General features: G+C 28.6%; 1 protein-coding gene across 1 annotated transcript; it reads right to left on the bottom strand.

Moving 5' to 3' along the window:
• Positions 1-25,157, bottom strand: LOC135964078 (1-aminocyclopropane-1-carboxylate oxidase-like). Its single transcript, XM_065516140.1, has 6 exons — positions 24,986-25,157; positions 2,853-2,968; positions 2,010-2,780; positions 1,871-1,949; positions 1,692-1,797; positions 1-527 (listed from the first exon to the last, which is right to left on the bottom strand). Exons 1-6 carry the CDS (start codon positions 25,068-25,070, stop codon positions 461-463), a joined length of 1,224 nt encoding a protein of 407 aa, XP_065372212.1. The 5' UTR covers positions 25,071-25,157; the 3' UTR covers positions 1-460.
• Positions 25,158-25,176: the final 19 nt, after the last annotated feature.

Genomic DNA, 25,176 nt, shown 5'->3' with positions numbered 1-25,176 from the left:
TTTTTGCTTTGAATCTTTTATTGTTTAAGTAAAAATATATGGATTTTTTAATGTGAGTTTTAGAATTAAATTATATATAGAATGAAGATGAGTTAATAGATGAATGTATTGATAATACTTTACAAAAACAATTTACGGTTACAAAAAAAAATATTATTGTAGTATAAAAATGTAAGTTTAATATAAATAAGTACTCAAATATACTCTACGTTAACTAAAACTATGTATGACAAGTTATGTATAAATTTATATAATAAAATTTTGAAAATAAAAAATTGACACATACGTTGTAATTTATAAAAATAATCACTTTTTATTATCATTTGCATTTATTTCGTTCAGTTGAAGGAATAAATATAATTGTATCTTTGTTTATCAGTTGTTTTGTTTGTTTATCCTAAATTAATATAGGACATTAAAATTAAGTCCTGGTTTTATTATTATCTAAAGTACGTAAGGATTATTGTGAACTATTATGGTAAGTATCTCGAAAACGTTTTTGTATCAGTTGATATGCATTATAAACTCTGAAATAAAGAAAAAAATAATAATAATAAAAATGTTAGTGATAAGGAGAAAAAATAGTTAGATACTTTACAAATTTAATTAACAGCATTCTAGTCTTTTGTTTTAAATTTATTAATACAATTTTTTCTAAAAACGTACTAACAAGTGAGTTCCTTTTTGAACTTAGTACATTTTATATCATGAATATCACTAAATAACACAGAAAAAAATTACTTGGACTTTAACTTTAAATATTGAAAGATAATTATCTGCACTTTTAGATATGTTCTTCAAGTAAAATCTAAAATTGTTTCAAATAATCTTAAAAAGCGTGAAATTGACTAAACAAGTAAATGATTTTTTTGTGACAGGAAGTCCAACTATTTTTAATATTTTTGTTATATTTAATATTAACACTTTTCTACACACATAAAAAATTTAAATTGGTTGTTCAGTCAACTTAAGACTTTTTAATGTAAAAAAATAAAATTTAAGAGAACATTTCCAAAAGTTCATTTGAAAATTATATTTGCATCATGAATTCATTTTTTGAAAATAAATATTGCTTTAAGTTCAAGGAAGACATTAATATTTTCAAAAATTAAATTAAAAGAAATAAAAATGGAAATGTCGAAATAACTCTAACAAGTATGTGTTTAACAAATATGATTAAAATCAGAAGAACGAAGGCCAATATGTTTGTGATGTCTTATGGAATTCCTGTTATTACTTATTTTATTCAATTAAATGGCGATGCAGAATAGTATCAGTAAAATATATGAATTATCCCACTTTTTTACATTAATTTATGAAAATTCTAAATTTGCTATCTTTTAATCTAAATCTACAAGCAATGCACAATTGTTCATTGAATTGAAGAGAAATAAACTATATTGAATTTATTTTTCAGTTCATTATATCTGTATCCGTATGGAAGAATAACTTAAGTCGAAAGAACAAGTTTTGAATTATTCCCAATTTTGTGTAATTTTTATAATTTCTTACAAAAAATCTATAACTTAACTAATTGATAATAAAATTATTATACATTAAAGCGACAAGTTTTAAAAAATAATTTATAAATAGAGAAGATTTGACACATTTTCCACTTAAGAGCATTTTCATTATTAATTCGCCCTTATGTCGACTTAAGCTACTCTTCCACATATTATTTCTAAACTTACTTTTCTTTCGCAGCTTTAAATGACTTTTTGCGTGTCTTTTTGCAGGTAATATCTTGTCCATCAGAAGGTAGAGGTAAATCGTTGGGAGAAATCATTGTCAAATTATCTGCAAAATCAAAATGAAAGAAAGCACACATAAAATAAATAAAACACACAATTCTCACATATCCGCAACTTACCAGGATGACAAAAGAAAGCTATAGAATGGCGACCTCTAGTACGTATGTGTTCTTGTTCGGGTACTACTACACGATGTTGCTAAAATTTACATCTATTAATCTCAGTGTTTAATATTTGTAATTACAAACTTTAACTTACCAATGCAGGATAACGACTTTGGGTCCATATCGATAATATTTCACCACAATTTATTAAAATGGCTCCCGGTAAGTGACCAACTCTTTGCCATTTTTCACTACCCGGTATTTTAACTTCTAGACCACCTTCAGAATCCTGTGCCAATAATGTAAATGTACCATAGTCTGTGTGAGCACCGCAACGTATTACAGCGCCATTGGGCAAATGACGTTCTGTGCAGTTTAAGTTGCCATTTAGACCGTTTGAATCTTCACCATCGACCTCATTGTATTCATCGCGGGGATTGTATTCTGGACGAAAGTCTGGCTGATCCGATAAACAACGCTGGTAACTGTATTTGCAACGACCTTTGAGAAATTCGTTTTTACTAACTTCATCATCTTCTATGACAGGTGGATAGTACAGCAAACGTAATGTGGTCTCATTATCATTGTCACCGGACAACATGTGTGAGTGTTTTTCCAGGAAAAATGTCTGTGGTATGTCCAGTGATAGAGCTAAAGCTTGTAGCAAAAAACGCGACAGTGCTTTGAAATCTTCGGCCAACACCGATATATGATCCGCAAAACCGGGCAAGGGTTCTTCTGGCAGATTTTTGGCATTTAGTGTGCAGATATTAAAAGCATGACGTAACTCTGGTGTTTTGCCATCAAAACGTTCTAGGCCGGGACTAACATAACCATGATTATCATCACCTGAACGTATATAAAGTTCTTTAACGTCTGTGGGTAAATCGACAAAATCATCTAAATGATCCCAAGCAGTTTTCAACTACATTAAAAGAGTAATATATTTAGGATAATTAAAAAAAAACTTAATTCCATAAGAGTGTTACTAACTAACCTTTTCATCACAGATGCCATGATTGACTAAGAGAGCCATACCCTTTTCGGAAAGAGCTTTATGTAGTTGAGAGCCCACACGATTGACGACAGATCTTACGGGACATTCTTCGGTACCTAAAATTAAAAGAAGAGAAATAAATATTTTATTTAGCTGTTGTTATTAATATTAGTTCCGTAAATTTAAATTATTATTATATAAATAGGATACAGTACTTAAAATTAATTAATTCAATTTGAGCTTAATTCTCTAATAAAGTTAATTTGGAATTTAAAAATGTCAGCCATTCACTCCATAAATCCGTTCACAACATCAAGTTATTTAGCTTCATTCAAGGCTTTTATTAAAATAGAATTCAATCATCATTGATTTAATTCATAAACGAATTCATTCAACCTTTGACCTCATACAAATTTAATTAAAATATGTTTCTTCATTCAGTATTATGTTTGTTTTGCTTTAATCAGTTACAAAATGAATTGAAATAAATTGACTTAAGCCTTTTTGTAATAGATTTGAATTGAAGAATTGAAGACATTTTTAAAGCTATGTATTTTGTAATGGATTTGTATTCAAGAACATTTGAATTATTCAATAAGGAATTGATTCTATGAATAATGAATTCTCAAAGGAATGAATTCTCTTTTAAAACCCCTACGAAAATCCCCTTGCATTTATACGATGCCTTTTTTCAAATATGTTTTTGATCTGAAATCGTGCCTTTTTGTTTGCCGTCACAATTTGCGAGTACAAAAAAACATGTCTTTAAGTCATTACTTAAAGTCATATTGTAAATGCACTCTTGAAGTATAAAGGAATTAAGCCTATGAATTACAATGAATTCATTGACGGAGAGGTTAAGATATAAAATTTTTTTTTGATTTCGAACATGGAATTAAAATTAATTCTTTCAAATCATTGATAGGATACATAAAGTGAATAAAATTTAATCATATTTAATTTATTAGAAAGATATCATTTAGTTAACATGATCTAAATAGAATTAATAAAGAATTTGTATAAAATACAAAGAAATCGTATCCAAGCTTTATAAATATTAAAATGCATTTGCTATTTTAAATGGAGATCAATAATAGAGTATAAGTAAAAAATTCTTAAAATAAGTCGTTGTGAAGAATTTCGACTGTACTTTTTTAAAATTATTATTAAAGTTAAACCTCATTTATTTCGCTATAAAATTACGAAAATCTTTATTAGTAATTGGCAATCAAAAAAAAAACCTAATTATTTTATAAAAACTTGGATTTTTTCTTACTAACACTTACAAAATGTGGTTGCAATTGAATTAACAATTTGTCGCTGTTATTGCTAGTATAATATTTTATTAATTTATGCATTCATTCATAAAAATGTGACTGTTAAATCCCCTACTCTAAACACGTTACAATTGTGTGATGGATAAATGTGGTTATTTACATACAAATAAGTTTACAAACAGATACGCGTTTATAAATAAATTTACAATGAGCCAAGTAATAAAATAATTAATTTCAACAATACAAATAATCAAAATAGATAATTTCATAGAAAACAACAATAATAGGGAAAAATATTAATATAAAAATAAATATGAACAAGTAATTATAAGTTACTAAAATTGTTCAATGATAAATTTTCACAATACTAGGTTTTCCGGTTAATTAGTTTATAAATTACCGGCAAATTTCTTAATAAGTTTTCTTCTTATTATTTCTGCAAAGATAAAACATTGCCAATCGAATAATTCGATTATATCCATAAATTCGGTTATCACATACAAAACTATTTTATCTGTATGACAAAAACCGAAAAATGTTTATTTAAACCTGTAGAATTAAATTTTCAGTAGGTGGATTTAATAAAAAAAATAAATTATATTATATTAACATAGAATAAATACATAGAAGGGATATTTTCTTTCATTTCACACATATGGGAGAACAATAACAAAATACATGGCAATACATTCACATAAATTAGGTTTTTGTCAACAGACTTTATTATGACTTTAGGTTAAACAATAACTAGACATTGTGAAAATGGAACTAAAAAGTTTTGAATACAATGGAAACTTATGTTTTATTTTTATAAAAATGTCTGGACCCTTTAGTCATTTCCTTATATTTATATATTGCAATTTGCGAACTACGATTTTGAATAGGTTTTCTATGGTATTAAGATCTGGCGATTGGGCAGACAACTTCAAATCACGTAACTTATTGGATTGTAAACACTGGGTTACAGTCATTGTCATGTTGCAAGCTTGAAACAAGATACATATTTTCCTTAGCGTATCGTTTAAAATTAATCTGTATCTGATTCCAGTAATAGTAAGTTTTATGATGAAAAACACTCCCACACTATAATATTGCAACCGCCAAATTTGAATGTCTTATTTGTGTCCGGTCTCTTTCCCGTTTTACAAATGATCTTTCATCACTGCCTTTTAAATAGTATTTGCATTCATCCGAAAAGAAAACAGTATTCCATTTCTGTCTCAACCAGTTTAAATGTTATTTACGAAATGTCTCCTTTGTGCTCCAAGCGCTTTGTCCACTTTTATCCCTTCCTAAAAATAAGATATGTCGATGTCATCGAAATCATTTAATCGTTGTAGTCAAATCTCCTTCCGTGACACTTTTCTTCAGGTTTGAAAACATGAAACTCGGATCTAAATCCGATGAATAGGGCGGAAAAGGGAGCATTTCATAGCCAAATTCATGGATTTTCAATGGCTGTCAAACTCAAACTAATGGGTCATTATGGATGGCAACCGAACTTCAGTTACATTGTCAGTTGCCTAAATGGTATTACAGATGGCAACTGGCAGCATAATTTTCTGTTGACAAATGTCAACCAGAAATTTGTGGTTGCCCTATGACAACGCAACTGAAGTTAGGTTGCCATCCATAATCGACACATAAATGGCGATGCTTGTTCAAATTTGCACAGAAGTCAACTGAGGGATGCTTGTTAATTCTTGGAAATTCAAAAAGTCGCGGACTTTGCCCTGCGACTAACAGTTCGAGAAATAATTATCAATTTTAGATTATTGATAAGCTCTCGTCATTTTTGGAAAATTTTTAAACTCTCTTCCACCCAAATGTTGAGTGTTTACAATAGTTGTGTTCGCGTGCTTGATAATCTATATATCACGTGAGAACGGCTGGAGCGGTTTGGCTGATTTTATTGGATTCGAAATCTTCAGGAGATGGTTTGTAAAGAAAAAAAATAAAAAATTCCGGGTAAAACTCGTAATTTTTTTTGAGTCCAGTCAACTGTAATAACAAAGCTCCCTAAAGTATGCAGTACAAATTTAGATATTTTATTTGCAAATAAATAAGAACAGGAAGGTTTATGTGGGTTGGAGAAACTTGAAGAAATATCATTAGTAAATGCTACCGGGCGAAGCCGGGCCTGTCAACTAGTTTGTAATAATTTGTACAAATTATCATTGGATATATAGAGAACATGATATTTTTTACTGGAAATTTTGTTTCCAGTATAAAAATATCAACATAAAAAATATGTTTAAAACATATTGTTGCAAATGTAAACAAAACTAAAATGTTGAAAATTAATACAATTTACAAGTTTTGTAAAGAAAAGAAGTAAAATAACACAAAACAAACTTTTTAAATTGATTTATAATAAAATACAACTTATTTTTACAAATTGTTGTTCGCGTACTTTTTTGATATTTTTTTAGATTGAGCGTTAATGTATTTTTACGCTCTAAATTAAAGTTACTGGATAATTTTTACTGGAAAGTACACTTAATTAATACCATTATCACGAATATTTTTATAATTTTTGAAACATCTGATTTATTAATTGAATATTTATCACAGACACTTAATAAAAGGTTAGGTTATAAAGGCAGCTAGTATCAACCAGCTCACTTGGGTCCATTAATTGGTCCCTTTGTGTTACCCTAAAAGACCATGCTCAGGACCTCAAGAGGTCCTTCACATGTCAGAACTGGATTCAATGCCGAACCAACCTGTCGCACGAATGAACGATTCTATCTTCCTGACATCCAGAGTAGATAGATCCGCTAGGCCGTCCAAAAATGGACTACCTATTGTCTCAGTCCGAGTGCCTGCTAAGGCAGGGCAAAGGCAGAGGAGATGTTCAATCGTCTCATCCTCGTCTTCATCATGGCAACTCCTACAGAAGTCATTAAATGGAGTATTCAGTCTGTGCACCTATCAAGCAGTGCCACTTAATAAAAATAAATTACAAACAAATTTAAAAAATAAATTAATTATTGAAATTTACCGTTATTTCATCGATTATTTGAAACATTTTTCTGGTTTTTGGGTTAATTTAGTATTACAAAAATCCATTGAATGAAGAGATTTTTATTAATATTTGCTGGGAATAGAAAACGTCAGTGAAATTAGGAACCCTATTTCTAACAAAAAATTTATTTTTTAGTTTTTCCCCATTACTATGTAAAAATCTATTTTTAACGAATTGCTATTGTTTGTTTAAAATTAAAAATAAACTTTGTTTTACACTTTAAATTGTGCTATGCAGTGAGTGAGTAAATTAGTATAGAATGCGAAATAAAAACAAAGGAAACAAAATAAACCTTCTGAAATTAAATAAATAATAAGACAAGCGATAGATATGAACGAGTGAGCTAAATTTTAAGCACTTTTCTAGTGAGTAGTAGCTAACAATAGTAAAACTGATCAAAGAATAATAAAATTTAAATAAATTTTAATGAAAATATCGTAATTTTTTTACAGTTCGAATGATTTCAATTTTATGGATTTGCTAACTATTGTCACCAAAATTATATTGTTCTAATAAATTTACTATATATTAGCAAAACTCTAGATCACAAATAGAATAGTAATAACGCATTCTATATTCAATACCAAACATAATTTCTGTCACGCAACCATGGTTGGATTATCGAAGAACGCCATTCATTATAAGCGAAAAAAAAACCTTTAAAATAAAAAGAACAAGTTAAGCACCGACACTGACACAATAATGCCATCCAATATTTAATCTTCAAGTACTACGTACATTATTACTAGACAATACTCATATTCACACTCGTATTTGCTAGCAAGCAAATAATTGAAAGCAAAAAATATAAAATAAAATAAAACAATTCCAAGGAATATACCTCCACACACTTAGATAACAATTGCTGATGTTGGCTATTGATAGTCTGAAAGAAAATTATCTTGCCATTATTTTTCTGCTTGTGACAAAAATAAAATACTGAAATATTTACTCAAGATTAGATTGCGACTATTATGATTACGGATGCACGAAGTAAGTATTGAATAAAAGTTTGAGATGAAGACGAGAAAGGAAAAGTGTCAATGTATAGCTCATGAATAAATGTTTCATAGTGGTGGATAGATTTAAATCACTTGTTGCGATTACCAAGAATCTTACAAATGTACGTAATATTGCGACAAAATAAATACTCAGTTCAGAGAAAAATCCTTTTAATTGTTATGGAGTATTAAATGGCAGACGTACAGATTAAATTAATGCATTATTATTGTTAATTGTTGCTATGAAATCAAAGGGGTTTATTGCTGACACTTAAATAAGATTTATCGTATTTAACAGGGTGATGAAAAATAAGCATATTTCCACATTTTTCCAGATAATGAAACTGAATTTAATTCCAAAGACGCAAAAGAATTAATTATTAATTCAGTTTTCAAAATCAAATTAAATTGTATCTCTTAATCATTCAATTACCCCCTGTCTAGATTATCAATAAATATTTTGGCAATAACGCCGGCACAATAACATGTTAATGCTATGGGAAAACATATTTACATTTACAATTCATTTTTTTTTTCATAAAATTATTGAAAATTTTCGTTTGATGTTTTTATTGAGCGTCTTTTTTTTTCTTTGAAATGTCTAACACAAATTGGCAACCAAATTTGACATTTTATGTTCGCTATAATTGTCAAAATATGCGTCTTCACTGGAGATAACATAATTTTGACATTTGCTGCAATATATGTTAATGAATTTGTTGCCAGTCTAAACGGGGGGTTAATGAATTCATTACGAATTAATTCATAGTTTCATAATTTATTAGTATTTGAAACATATTGAATTCATTCCATTGAGAATTCATTCTTTTTAGAATTAGTTCCTTATTGTATCATTCAAGTTTTCTTTAATTCAAATCCATTACAAAATACATAGCTTAATCAAATGTACGAGTATTGAGTGATTACATTTTTTTAAAATTCAAATCTATTACACTTTTTTCAATTAATTTTATAAATTATTGAAAACAAAATAATTTGTATGAAATAAAACATGTATTCATTTAATTTGTATTAAATTTGAATTGACAAAAATTTAAGCACTTAAAGGAGGAATGAATTTTATTTAAATTATGAATTTATTCAACAATGAATGAATTCTATTTAAATAAAAACCTTTGAGTGATGCTTAAGAATTTCATTTGTTGTGAATGATTTTATGTTATGAATTGCTGATGATTTCTAATTCTGAATTAAGATATTAATAGGTTTCACTTATTAATATTTTACTGGTAGACTGTATTCTACCTCTATTTAACTCTTAGTTACGAGTTAAATAGAATTCGAAGCTTAATCAAATAACAATTAATAATAAGACCTAAGATTCTGTCAGATTTGTTAATATGTATTAAAAGTTATTCTATATGACGCGTGTATTTTATTCTGATCAGTTACACAGTGTACCGCTCACTCTACATTTTTGTAATATTTGATTATTATTCGTGATGCCTTGTAAGAAGTGTCATACTCTTAGATCGGAAACTCTCATATCAAAGACCTAACTCAGTTGTCAAAAACCTAACTGGTGAGAATGTATTAGTAAAAGTAATTCTTTTGTTTGAGGTTTTTTTTTAGTTTCTCTACGAAGTTCATTTGCAATTTTCTCAATTTCAAATTGAAGTTCTCAATATTTATAATTCTCTCAATTTAATTTATAATTATCTAAGTTTCAAATTCAAATTTCATTCGAATTTTTTCTATTTATAATTGTAATTCTGAATTTCATTTGGAATTCTCCCAATTTCAAATTGAAACTCTCAAATTTCTTTGGAGTTCTCCCAATTTCAAATAGAAATTCTCATAGATAAATACACATAGATCGGAAACTATGTACATACGAGAGTTGTTTTTGTTTTCATATAGTCTTTTTTACTAATACATAGTTACCAATAATTTTTAGGTCACCAATGAGTTAGGATAGGAGAGCTTCCGATTTATGAGTATTTATTTATGGAAATTAAAATTTAAATTCTAACATTTCTTTTCAGTTTCAATGAAAAATGATGTATCTATTAAAATTATTTATAAAACATTTTTAAAGTTTTATTAATTAGTAATACATATTTCAATATTAATTTTTTTGCATATTTTATTGTTTTGTTTAACTATTAAACATGACAGAGGCGTTCATATACGAGTAAGTATTTTTATTTATTATTTATCAAAGTGCTTTAGTCACCAAATTTAGTAGTCTGTATAAATGCAAACATATTTGGTAATTAAATCGAAAAAAATATACAAAATGCAATTTTGCGCTTGATATAATTAAATTGTTTAATTAATTTAATTACAAAACACAAACAAGTTACAGTCAACAACTTTAAAATGCAATATAAGCACTAGTAAAAGACTTTAAATACCCTATGAGGGAACAGATAAAATAAATTTTCAATACGATATTTATACAGTTTAAATTATTATTTGGTGAAGAACTTGGTAAAGAACTGAAATTATTTGAGGGATCAGTTGAATTTACATTTGATCTAGTCAAGTAGATACTAATCCTATTAACAAGCTTTGAATAAATACGTAGAATGGAAGGAGATAAATGTCAATGAAAAAATATAAACGAAATTGCTTCGATAACAGACTGAGGTTTTCGGCCATAGGGTAATATAGAAATGAGACGTAATTGTAAAAAACTTAATGTGCTGTTTTTCTATAGCGAACAAGTGTTTTGAGTGGACGTTTTACATGTATTTTGTTTTTGTTACAATAACAATTTACATTTGATCTAGTCAAGTAGATACTAATCCTATTAACAAGCTTTGAATAAATACGTAGAATGGAAGGAGATAAATGTCAATGAAAAAATATAAACGAAATTGCTTCGATAACAGACTGAGGTTTTCGGCCATAGGGTAATATAGAAATGAGACGTAATTGTAAAAAACTTAATGTGCTGTTTTTCTATAGCGAACAAGTGTTTTGAGTGGACGTTTTACATGTATTTTGTTTTTGTTACAATAACAAAACACATGTTAAATTTCCACTCAAAGTACTCGTTCGCTATAGAAAAACAGCATATTAAATTTAATTTATTTAATAAATATTGTAACACTAAGTAACAGAGTTAAAATTTTTTAGATTTTTATTAGATTCCCTTCTTTACACTGAATCGACCAAAATAATATTTGCTTGTATGGTTGAAAATATATAGAAATCAATTAATTGATTAAATGTTATCAACGACATAACAAACTTAATAATTCCAATTAACATACCGTACAGGTTATTACAAAATACAAATAAATACTATATACTACATATATGTATAGTATTTATATTTTTTTAATTAAGATCTATGACATTTCGAACATTTATAAATAACTACTAAGCACAGTTGTGTTAAATTGACTGCATGAACATATGTTCATACCAGATACTCGTATTCCAGTCAAACTACCTAATTTAAATACCAAATTAGATATATAAAACCAATTGAAGCTTGAATATGAAATTTGTAGTGCTGGTCCAAAGTCGATTAGAATAGTAAAAAGATACGAGTTAAAATGACATACATACATTTTGTAAATAATAATAATAAATTCAATTTTAAAATTGCTCAAAATATGTAGTATGTGCTTATTAAAATTATCAACTTATTATGTTATTTGGTTAAAAAAAAGAGTTAGAAAGAAGTCAATTATCATAATTTGGTGCCTGGGATTTCCATACAGCACTGAAAAAGAGTTTTCGGTTGTACTGTATTCATTGGTAGGAATACAGTACAACCGAAAACTCTTTTTCAGTGCTAATCCGAACATCGGCCAATTTAGCAAAGTTTGCCATTTTACAACAGTGTTCCAGAAACTATTTGGTCAATTCACAAGGTCTTTTATCAGTCATATTGTCATAATGTCCTAATATATCACGACTCGGCAGCTCGGCTTAACCGACTCTTAGGCATTCGGCTCAGGTCTCTTCTGGTTGGTTACGATAACACAATAAACATAGCATACATAGTAGTATTATTTTAGGACAGTTTTTGCTAGAAAAGCATTATGACAATATGACATGATAAGAGACCTTGTGAATTGACCAATTGATATCAAGAAAAATTAATCTGTTCATATATTTTCATTACAAGTTTGGTGTTCGGTAAAACTCGTACGAAACTCCAAATATTGGAATAACGACACTTTATTCCGAACAACGTAACAGAACCCGAAAGTTCAATCGGACACTACTAATAGATATTAAACTTCAACATTTGTTGAAAGACTTAAATAAACTGATGTTTTCTCAAATGATTTAACCAATCAGTACTGAACGATCAAAGACGGATTTTCTTATATGAAAAGTATTCGGAATGAGGGATTTACAATAGATGGCGTATCTTTTGAAAGCGGTTTCTGTTTTTAATAACTTATGTGTCATTTAGAAGGGCACATATCTGTCATTTATTTTCACTTAAGCTACGTTTCCGAATACACCGTAATCGGCACCGAAAACGAAATTCCATAGATTTGCACCGAAAAAAAGTTCTTTTTAGAAATCGGCAACGAAAATTGGGAACGAAACGGCACCGATCAGTAACGAAATACCTGTCATTTGGTATTTCGATCAAGTAGGTTGTTTTTGGTGCTGTAGGAACGAAATTATTTTAATTATTTTTTTATTTCAAATTTAAAGAAAATCAAAATCTTTCTTTATTGGAAGTGAAAAAAATAATAGATTTTGTCAAAAACAATGAAATTCTATTTAATAATCCAAAATTGAAAAATAATTTCGTTTCAGTTTTATGCCGCAACACACCCAACTGAAACGAAAACAATTCAGAAACGAGACGGTGACGAACGCCAACGTTTTTCAGTTTTCATTCGGCTCCGATTACGGTGTATGCGGAAACCCCGCTTTAGTTATTGAACATTATAGTATAAACAACAAAGTTTTTTTGCTTCGAAAATGTATAATTTTGTACCAACGAATCGTCATATGCAGGAAGTTTTGCTTTACTTCTTTAATTTGCTCACCAAAGCTTATGGTGAAAGACAAAGATCGGCCAGGCCGAGGCATTACTCTATGAAGATTGTTGTCAAACTCAACAAGAGCTTGCAAAATCAGTGAGAGCTATTCAAGCAGCTACTTCAAAACGTTTTCGAGCAGCAGGATTCATCCAAAAGCATGCGAATCATTAATTGCGATGAAAAATGGATCCGAATCGTAAGAGATCGTATATGAAGCTCGAATCGACACAATATCCATGGCGATTAGGCAATTCTCAGTATTTGGTGAAATCTGTCCATACCATCACAGATAACCTGTACAGAATGCAACTGATTCGGCCAATGCTCGAAAAAGCCCAGAATATGCGGCTAGACATGAAACCGTAATATTCTATTATGGCAACGTTCGACCACATGTTGCAATACATGTTAAAAACTATTTATAGATAAGTGGTTAGGAAGTTTTACCTCATCCGATTTATAGTTCAGACCATGCCCCTACTGTTTGTTTCGATAGATGTAGGACGCTGTGAAAAGGTCATAGCTAACAATGACCAATACTTGAAATAAATTTGAAATAATCTCGCATTTTTAAGTCATACATTCAATAGTTATAGCAGTTATAGTGAAAAAATTTCTGCTCTAAAATCCGTTATATGACCAAAATCATCAAAATTAAATTTTTGCCAATACACCAGATTTTTGGGGATAGGAATTCATTCAAGTCTACAAACTGCTCAAAATCACTTTATGCAATTTATTTTATTATTTAGAGCACTGAAAAAGTTTTAAACGTTTTTTTCAATTTCTTTACATCTCTTCCGTAAACAATAACTGATGTTTCCTTTGGCATGGAATTTTTTCTAAGCTTGTTTAGTTATTTGGTAATCGACTAATCGATTGATCATTTGAAAAACAATATTTAAACGTACATATATTATTTCCATTTATGTAGACGAGTGAGTACGTTGTATATTTGATTTATAGATAATATGTCATGCAAAAGTTAAGTAAATTGGCATATTCAATTATTTATTGATAGAATAAAAAGAAACACAAAAATTAGCAATCATTAGCGGAATCAACTGAAAAATGGTTGACAAATTTTTATTTATTTACTCTTTTGTGTATAATTGAAAATTTCGAGAATTGCTAATTTCCTATACAAAAAGTAAACAACAACAACATTAATAATAATAATATTAATAAGAGCAACAATAATAACTGTAGCAGCAATAATAAAATTACGTGTTGAAAACGACTTGTTTTTTCATTGTGGCCTCCCGGGCATCAATGGCAGCAGTTGGCATGGATTGTTGCTGCTGCTTGCTGCTATACGCAAAATGAAATTGTGCGAATACATTTCAATTTATAATAATTAACAAATTGTTTCTCTCCTCTATTATAAATCTATCAACACTGTGTTCGACTAAATTACAATAATATAAAACAGAATTAGAGCGACATGTTTTAGGTTCGGAGAAAATGTTTGAGTTTGGCTGCAATTAAATTATTTCAATAAATCTCCAAATATTGTTTCATAGCAATTTGTCAATGAATATTTAATATTTATTTATGTTTAATTTGATGCAATTTGTTGCAAAACAAATTAATTATCAATAAAAAATATTCACATATAAATAAATTTGACTAAAAATTGATAAGCAAAAAGAAACCTGTTAATTTAAAAATATAAAATTATTCAACAATGCCATCGATATCCGCCGACTTCCCAGACATTTGGTGAATTAAATGGAGCTTAAAATCAACAGTTTGCCAATATTACGAAATTTCCTAGTTTTTTTTTTTGTAGTTTTGCCAGCTGCTAATTGTGTTCTCAATATCCTTTGCCCGACCTTACTCCAATTTGTTCGTCATCATCATCGTCTTTAGGCGACGAGGAGCATTTTTGAATAAATGTTAACAAGAAAATTAACCTACAAATAGGTATGGTCCGTACTTCTTCGAATACGTTGGTGAGGACATCACCTTAAATGAATTATACGATTCGATTAAAACAATTGGTCGATTCACAAGGGATCCTATCATATCACATTTTCATAATGTTGTAATATTTTACAATGGTTTGTAAATGTAGCCTTGTCAAGCTAAAAATGTCCTAAAAAAATAGTGTTATCGTAGCCAACCAGCAGAGACCTGCGCCGAACGCCTTAGAGTCGGTTAAGCCGAGCCGCCAGAGCATGAAATATTACAACATTATGACAATATGACGTGATAGGATACCTTGTGAATGGATCAAATAATAATTAATATTTTCTACTATTAAGCTACGTTTCCGCATACACCGTAATCGGCACCGATAACGAAATTCCATACATTTGCACCGAAAAAAAGTTCGTTTCAGAAATCGGCAACGAAAATTGGGAACGAAACGGCACCGATCAGTAACGAAAAACCTGTCATTTGGGGCCGGAACGAAAACAACTTCAAGTAGGTTGTTTTCGGTGCTGTAGGAACAAAATTATTTTAATAATTTTTTTATTTCAAATTTAAAGAAAATCAAAATGAATAAAAAAAAATAATTTTCTTTAATGGAAGAGGAAAAAATAATAGATTTTGTCAAAAATAATGAAATTCTATTTAACGTGCGACATCAATAATTGAAAAATAATTTCGTTTCTGTTTTATGCCGCAACGCACCCAACTGAAAAGAAAACAATTCAGAAACGAGACGGTGACGAACACCAACATCGGCGCTGATTACGGTGTATGCGGAAACACAGCTTTAGCCGTTTGGAAAATATTGATCGTCACAAAATATTTCAAGTCAATCTAATATTTAGATGACAATAATACTTATTTCCCTTTTTCTTATAATATACACAGAGAAAACAGATTCGTGATAGCAACCGTATTTGTTGCTAATCGAATGATTCTAAGTGACCGAATCTTACAGTTGTGGCTACAATATTTTCTAATGGGTAACCAAAGCTTGGTTGCCTCAACTAAAATTCTTCTTTATCAACTGACTATCTGCTGTTAGAACTGAAAAAATCTATGTGTGCAACCGAATCTTTCGATTGGCAACAAATTCGGTTGCTATCACGAATCTGTTTTCTCTGTGTACATATATTTTACAAATCCTTTCTCCATTAAACCTCTCAAATTCAATAGCATAGTAAATTGATTAACAAAAAATAAATCTATCGCATTTACTACATAAATAATTTATAAATTTTAAATTAATGCGTTCTTTTTTAATTCAAATATCTTATCATCAATACAAATTTCAATTTCGAAATATGATTTAAAAAATAAAATAAAAATTTGTATTGTGTTTATCAGTGGGAAACCCAAATTGGTTTATCTGATTATAAATGTTTACTTACATCTCCGCTGATAAACTTTAATCGAACAAAAAGTCATAAAAATGCAATTTATTAAATCAAACGAATAATATCATTGTATTTATAAGGAAATTGATACTTCAATTATTAATGCAATTGAAAGATAGTCTTAAAAAAGAAATACCAAAATGTCTAGGTTATATTTAAATTTAATTGTTTTAATTTCAAATAAATAACAATTTAATAATTATATCCCTAATATTAAGACAAAAGTCCAGTTTTTGGTAAGGAACAAACAATTACAATTCCACTTAGAAAACTGTAAGGAATTTATCCGAATGAAATTCTATGACTGGGTGGTTAGTGTCTTTAATTGTTTGTGTTAAATAAAAACATATATAAATAACAATTTATTAATGTCAACTGATAAAACTTTAATCGAACAAAAAGTAATAAACATGCAATTTATTAAATCTAACGAAAAACATCATCGTTTTTATTAGGAAATTCATACTTAAGTTAATAATGCAATTGAAAAATAATCTAATAAAGGAAATACCAATATAGGTTATTTTTAAATTCATTTAATTTGTAATCTAATAAAGTGTTGCGGCTTGCAGTTTTACGTTTTGATTGTAATTGTGCATTGTTACAATTTGGAAAATAGTATTTTTAAATTTTTCGCGTTAAATTAGTAGTATTTTTTTTGTTTATTTATAAACTATGACGTTTATATAAATATTCTGAATACTATCTATGGATAACATTCTCTAAAAAAATGTTATGAATTGATTTATTTCAATTTAATCGTTTATTAATTCCCACTTGAAAGCAGACATTTAAAGCAGTATATTCAATTATCAATAGATATATTAAAAAAAAAACATATGTTTTACACAAATTATTGGTAGTTTATCAAAAGTTTGGTGGGATCAATTATGGACCGATCATGTTAAAAACATGTTTATATTCAATTACATCATGATATTAGTTATTATAATATAATTAAGAATGTTAAAGTTATTTTTTGAAGGGGACTAGGGGCAAATGTTACCGGATTTTCGTCATACTTTACAGTATAATTTCAGAGTACTTAAAAATATTTTTTGCAAAATTTTGTCGCGTAATCAACATATTTATGACTGCTGAAACAGTTCCGGGGGGACATTTGTATGGGGGCTAGATGAAATCATGAATCGATATTGCCTATTTTCAACAGACAGACGGGTTGACATAGCTTGATCGTCTTAGAATTTCATAAGGACCCAGAATATATATCGATGGCTTAATATAAAAAGGCCCTAACTTGTGTTTTTTTTTGTAAGTCCAGATTTTCGTTTATTTCGATAAATGGTCCGATGATCATATATCATAATTAGCCAAACAAATCTCGACTTAAAAAAACCTTTTTATATTAAGCCATCGACATACCAGGTCTGGTATTTGTGGGTCTGCGAGTAATATTTCGTTGTATTACAAACGAAACACTGGGTATAAAAACATGATTTTGAATTTAAGAACCAAACTAATGAAATTTCATTAAATATTAATGAATTCTTTTAATTTCTGCTTCAACTATTATGATACGACTACATTAATTGTTTATTAGGGTGATCGATTCTTCGACATTTTTTAGAAACCGGTGTTCGGTTTCTTCCAAAAATTGCAATTTAATATAAACCGGTTTCGGTTTTTTGGAAAAATATTAAAACGCCTAGAAAAAAGAAGAAAAAAAGATTTATTTATTAACACATTGACTGCCACGTCGGACACATATGTATGTCCGACACGACTTTTATTCTCTCTAGCCATGTCAGACAATAGTGGTGGATTTTAAGAATTTTTTCTATGTTGTCTGGAAGTTCCTCATCAAAACTGTAATCTTCACATTCTTCATCAATTTCTGAACTTGTACTGAGTATTTTTTCTAACTCAGTATCCCATAAAAAAATCATTTTCGCCATTTCGTGAGACACTCTTATTTATAAAAAAAAATCAGTTTCTAAGCAGTAAATATTACTGACAGTAGCCTAAATTCCAATATTGATGTTTTCGAAGAGATTACGCAAAGAAAATGTTATGGCGACCAGCATCTTATTTGCTGAAAGTGCCTTGGCAGTCAATGTGTTAAAATAATAGTGATTAAAACAATTTTGATTACTTCTTTTATCCTTCACAAGGTCTTCGGTTCAAATATTACCCATTTTGAAATTAATATTAAATTTTTTCTAAAAGCGAGTGGTTGATATTTTTGATATTTTATTTCATTTCAAATGTCAACAACTAGAAAAACAAATTGGCAAAAAAATATCTATAAACTTGTTTGGACTTAAGATCTTTTGTTAGGTACAATTAAGTTAAATTTTTTCAGAGCTTTGGTAGCACTACAATATATCTTTGGTAGCTCTAATATATATCTGTCTCTTTTCATCATACTTGCTGTACTACTGTTTTTCTTATCGTTCATAAGGTCTTCGGGTAAAAATGAGTGGTTGATATTTTTGATATTTTATGACTTTAATTTAATTTCAAATGTCAACAACTACGTTAGGTTTTTTTTAAAAAAATCTATTTTCTATTTGGGTCAAATTTGACGCGAAGATCGTTAACGTCAGTAAATTTGAAGACCTAATGAAGGTAAAATAATCTCCTAGGTAAACACAGTTTAAATGCTTTGGAGTGTATCGATTTTTGTTTTGTTTTTATAAAACTAGACATTGAAAATTATCTTTTACTTTGTAGGACATATAGAAAACAAAGCATTGAGTAAGTTTTCAGGTTTTCCAGATCACTTGTGATATTTTCTAAATCTTTAAAATAGTTGAAGTATTTCTTTTATTTTTTTTGATTTTTAATATTTTTTGAAGATTATAAAAACACACTTTTAGAAAAAACCGGCTATTCGAGGAGAAAACCCGGTTTCTTCGATATTCGAAATTTGAGCTTTTCAAAAAAAAAACCGAAACCGACCTTAGCAAAAAACCGGTTATAATCGGTTATTAAAAACCTGGCCGATCACCCTATTGTTTATTGAATTTTTGTTTGTTTTTTTATTTATAAAGCTTAAATTTATTTAGAATTTCATATGAACTGCTCATTTTTTGTTTTGAAATTTTGTTGCTGAGTAAGAATATTCTTTTCCGAATTAATAATGTGTCGTCAGTGATGGGTGGTGTTGGATTTTAATTGTTTGAATTTTTTATCAATGTTTGGCAGCCAGTCATTTACTTATTTATAAATAACACAAAACAAATTTAATTTCTATTTAATTTTTGATAAGAGTTCATTCAGTAGTGCTGCTCTCAAATGCTTCATTCAACCACACTTAAATAGAATCTTCAAATGGTTCAAATTTGTAATAATTTAATTGAAATTGGAACATTTAGCAACTGAAATTGTTTAGTTCTCCAACAGATGACTAATATTTAATTGATAATTGCGAGTACATGCTTTTTGTTTTTCCATGACTTTTTAATAAATGTTAAAAATGTGTGAATATGTACTAGGATTGTACTTACTACAAACAACAAGTGCTTTTTTACAACACACTAAAATGTCTATGAAGTACACCTTAGTTCCGACTTGACTAGAGATGATGAGTGTATGTGTTTACATACTTGTAAAATTTATTTGAAATAAAATTCGTCATTTGTAATGTAAACACTGTCTTGTTATCGTCATAGTTTTTGCACGATCGCTTGGTAACACTGTGTAAATCTGTTTCAAATTCTTGTATAATTGATTAGCATCTCTAAATTAAGCAAACTCACGTTTTATAATTATAATATAAATGTACTACATTTATTTCTTGATCTATTTTAATGTTTCACTTGACATGAAATGTTAAAAAAGAAAATATAAATGGGTCCGAACTGTGGGGGGTTATTCGATACTTTGAGTTTGTAGGAAACACTTTTTATATTAGCATACAAATTTGTAAAAAATACTTATTCTTTAGCATTTGCAATTGTGATTTACATATTTCTAAAACAGTTTTCTTTTTTGATTTTCAATATTAATTTTCCTATTGTGTTTCAGACAATCGGTATTTTGCGCATTAATTTCGATAATAGTATTATATGACGTTATATCGAATTCATTTGACCTTATTGGGGCTGCTATTAGCAATACAATCTAGTTACGACCCAGAACATTAATGTAAGTTTCACTTTAGTCAGAAATCGTCTACAAGGTCTTCTAAATTTGGTTGACAGGATTTGCTTCAGAGAAGTGAGAACATTAATGTCATAATATACCTAAGTATTTGTTTGGCCTGTGCCATATCTTTTATTCAGATTTGGTTATATGTCAACTGGTTGTCAAAAATACATTTTTAATATTCAATGTCCAACTTTTTTACACATTTAGTAAAATTTCCTCTGTAAATTGTTGAATATAAAATTAGAATTTTCCATTTCATATTCGGAAATGAAATCATCCATTTATAATTCAAGAACGACCATTTGAAAATTGTATTTTTCAGTTCAATTTCAGAGAAGAACAATTGAATCTGAGATTTTTCAATTTAGATTTAGAAAAGACCAAATTACTTTTCTAAATCATTAATTTACAACTGTTATTTTGGTAAAAATGGTCACCGAAAAAAAATACGTGAAAAAATAGTTAAAACTTTTCAAACAAATCCTATATGGACTTTCAAAAACATAGGAAAAGATTTGAAGGTTCATCGTTACTCATTTTCAAAAGCCTTACTGGCGTTTGTCTTACATTATAAGGAAGACATGAGCATTGTATGAAAACCTGGATCAGAAAGGAAAAAAGGTCTAAAAGCTATTGGTAAGGCAAAATAAGTCGAACAACTCTTTCGAAGAGCATCGAACACTTTTATGAGAAAAGCAGCTCGCACAGTTAAATTTTTGATTCTTTTGTGTGCAGAGTCAAAGATAATGCTGGGTTGAAGTCGTATAAAGTTCAGAAAGTTCCAGATCGATGTGGTAAAGAACTTAAAAGCAAAAGAGCGAAAAAATTGAGGTAAAATTTTATAAAAAAAAAAAATATGAAAGGTCAAGCCCGACCATATAATACCCTACACTAAATAAAAGAGCAAAAACTTTTTTCTTTTAAAATTTTAATAATTTATATTTTTGAGTGATTTTCGGAAGTGGCTTGTATGGAAGTGGCTTATTAGGTCGTGTGATTTATGTCTATATGAAAGTTAACTATGTTGAATTTTGTGTGTATACCAACATTTTTAAGCGATTTATGCACGTTAATGTGATTTTCGGAAGCGGGTCTATATGGGAGCTATGACTAATTATGGACCGATCGTAACAAAATTTCGTGACATGAATTTTGTATATATAAAACTTATTTGGATAGTAATTTGTAGAGATACATATATAAATTAAACATTTATGACCGATAAAGTCCAATTTCGGAAGGACATTTGTATGGGGGCTAGGTGAAATAATGAACCGATTTCAGCCAGTTTCAATAGGATTGGTCCTTCGGCCAAAAAAATAATATGTACCAAATTTGATAGAAATATCTTTAAAATTACCACCTGTACTCTGCGCACAAGGTTTACATGGACAGCCAGCCAGACGGATGGGCGGACATCGTTTAATCGACCTAGAAAGTGATTCTAAGTCGATCGGTATACTTTAAGGTGGGTGTTAGACTAATATTTTTGGACGTTACAAACATCCGCACAAATGCATTATGCCCTCCCCACTATGGTGGTGTAGGGTATAAATACACCTGTTGTGTGATTGATGATGAAACGAATGTACTGGCAGACTTTTCACAACTTACGAGTCAAGATTTTTATGTGGCTGCTGGACGAGGTAATGTTCAAAAATAATACCGGACAAAAAACAAACAAAATTCCCCAAGAAGTTTCTTGTGTGGCCAGCCATTTGCAGTTGTGGCAAAAGAAGCCAATCATTTGTGACATCAGGCGCGATGAACATAGAAATATATATTACGGAGTGTCTACAAAAACGTCTTATACCTTTTTGAAAAGAGCACAGAGTGCCTTCATATTTCTGGACCGATTTGGCATCATGCCACTATGAGAAAAAGGCCCTTGAGTGGTATTCAAACAATAATGTCAATTTTGTACCACTGAAGGCAAATCCACCCAACTATCCAGTACTTCGGCCTGTGGAAAAGTATTAGGCCGTTGTAAAAATAGAATTAAAGAACACAGGAAAGGACATGTCCGATTTTAAGCGTTAGTGGATCACCTCGTCCAAAAAGGTAACGTATGTATTTTTGAGAATTAACTTAATACAAGTAAAAATTTTTTTTTGGCACATGCTTTATCTATACTTCTTGATTCTAAGACCAATATTTTGATACTTTACAAATGGTTGAAAAATAAATTTTCCATTTGAAAATGAGAAAATAATAAATGAAATTGAGAAAAAATAAAAATTTAATTAAAAACATATGGATAGTTGAATTGGTACCAAATTCAAGAAGTCCCAGAATGTACATAAACATTGTAAGCAGGATTGTTCGGTAGTATCTGTCAGATTTTAGGCATTTTTCTTGCTGCGGGTGAGTTATCATGAAGAGATTTTTGGTCATGCATATTAAAAACACCTGTACAATGAAATATCACCTGTACAGTTTAATATAATTTGCTGCTGAGGTATTTTTTTCTAGACTTACTACGTATGCATGAACAGTTTACTATGAAGAGTGATTAGCATATCGCTCCAAGCAACAGATAACATAATTTAGATGAATCATTATTTGAACATTAGCGAGAAATTAGAGATCATGAGTGTATACGAATACACATACGTACATTCGTTTAAATCATTCGAGTGAGTGATCCGAACAAATTCGACAATATTTTAGCTTTTTGTAAAAAAAAACATTTATTTTTATATGATATTTTAAATGATTTTCATAAAATTGTTTTGAAAAACTTTTATTTAATTCCGCATTTATTTATTTTTTAATTATTTAAATTAAAAACACTTTAATCTGATGAAATTTTAACAAGAAATACAATTCCAAAATCGCAGTTAAAACATTTTAGGATGTTATTATTGTTAAGAAGTTATGATTAATTTGACTACTTCAACTTTTTAATTTTGATGGAATATAAGTATTTTCTTTTATTTGTTAAAAAATACCCTTAAACACATTGATCAAATATTTAACGAAAAAAATGTAACCACTGTTTTCAGAAAATGTTTATTTGATCTTATATGACTTTTATAAGAGCAAACAACGTCAAGCAATACAATAATGATCTTAAATTGTGATATTTTTTAAACTAAATATTTGTTCAATGGAAATATGGATTTTTTAGTGGTTACGTTTATTATTTCAACATTGTAAACGTACCTTTTATTGCTCATCTACTTAATATTCTTTGAGTGAAACCAATACGTAATCAAGAAATATTGTAGTAAAACTGTGTAAGTCCCCTTCGTTGTACTTGCCATAGAAAGATCAATTGACCTACACTAAATGAAGTTCAGTTTTAAGAGTTGAAGGTCAAATATGTTTTTAAATATTTTTTTTTAATAAAAAGAAAACCTTGAATTTGTATAGCAAAGTTTAAACTGAAATGCAACAGTATACACCATATTTATTATTTAAAACAATAATAAGCAAGTAAATAATAAAAACAAAATTATTGACGCAGTTATATGCAAAACAAAACAGATGATGCTTTCGAAAAAAAAACGGTTAATCTTAAATTTTGAACAAAAATTAAATAACGAAAAATTATTATTCACAGCATAAAAGGGAAATATTCAAAATAAATAACTATAAAAACAATTACTGGTATAAACAAGTTTAAAGCAAAAACTTTTTGTTTTAAAATAAAAGGGAAACACCTGAAACCGTAGGTAAACAACGTTATGTATAGAATTTGTTTGAATAATTATATTAATTAAATATAATTAGTTACAATATAATGACTAACTAACTTATACTATAGTGATAATATTTAATAGAGTTGGTTAAATAATTAACACATCTCATACATTCAAACTTATATATAAGTTTGTCATTCCATTTGCAATTTCTACATTTTTCATTTGTGACCCAATATTTTATAGATCGTTATAGATTGCGGAGTCTATATAGCCATATCTGTCTCTATGTCACTGTCCATTTGAACAGTAATAACTGTTGATAATGAATGATTTAGAAAAAATAATATCTGACATATTTTTTAAAAGCTATCGTGATTAAAAAAATAATAATTTATTGGACTAAGGATAAGTTTTGGCTGGAATAGTGTGTATACGTTTTTTCTGACTCACTCTTTAAGAGATTTAATACGATTTTAAAAACAGAATTAAAGATTTAATTCCAAAGTACTAATTCTTTAATTGATAGAATATAACAAATAAAAAAATATAATACAATTTTGTATGATATTTAAACAAATCGAAAAATATGAATAATTGAGCATTTAAGGGTTAAAGAAAATCATTATTGAAATTTAGTAATTAAGTCTTAATAAATAAAATATTGTATTTATATTGCGAGAGTGTTATTTACTTCACCAAAAACTCTATATGTTAAAAATATTTAAAAATAAATATAAAACTTACCACAGTGAGCAAGATCTATGATTGGTACCACACTTTTGGCCAACAGTGTATCAACTTTATCATCATTTGTTTTGGTTTTCAACATTTTTTTTTTTTGTATAATTTTTTGTTTATTTTTAAATTGGTATGTGTTTTAATTTTCTCTGTTGTGACTGTTAATAACAGTTGATTTTTTGCCTAAAAAAAACAAT

The sequence above is a fragment of the Calliphora vicina genome, chromosome 1 (genome assembly GCF_958450345.1).
Source record: "Calliphora vicina chromosome 1, idCalVici1.1, whole genome shotgun sequence".
In the NCBI taxonomy this organism is placed as follows: Eukaryota; Metazoa; Arthropoda; class Insecta; order Diptera; family Calliphoridae; genus Calliphora; species Calliphora vicina.
Note: the sequence above shows the minus strand (reverse complement) of the source record. Positions and strands in the feature narration are given on the sequence as shown.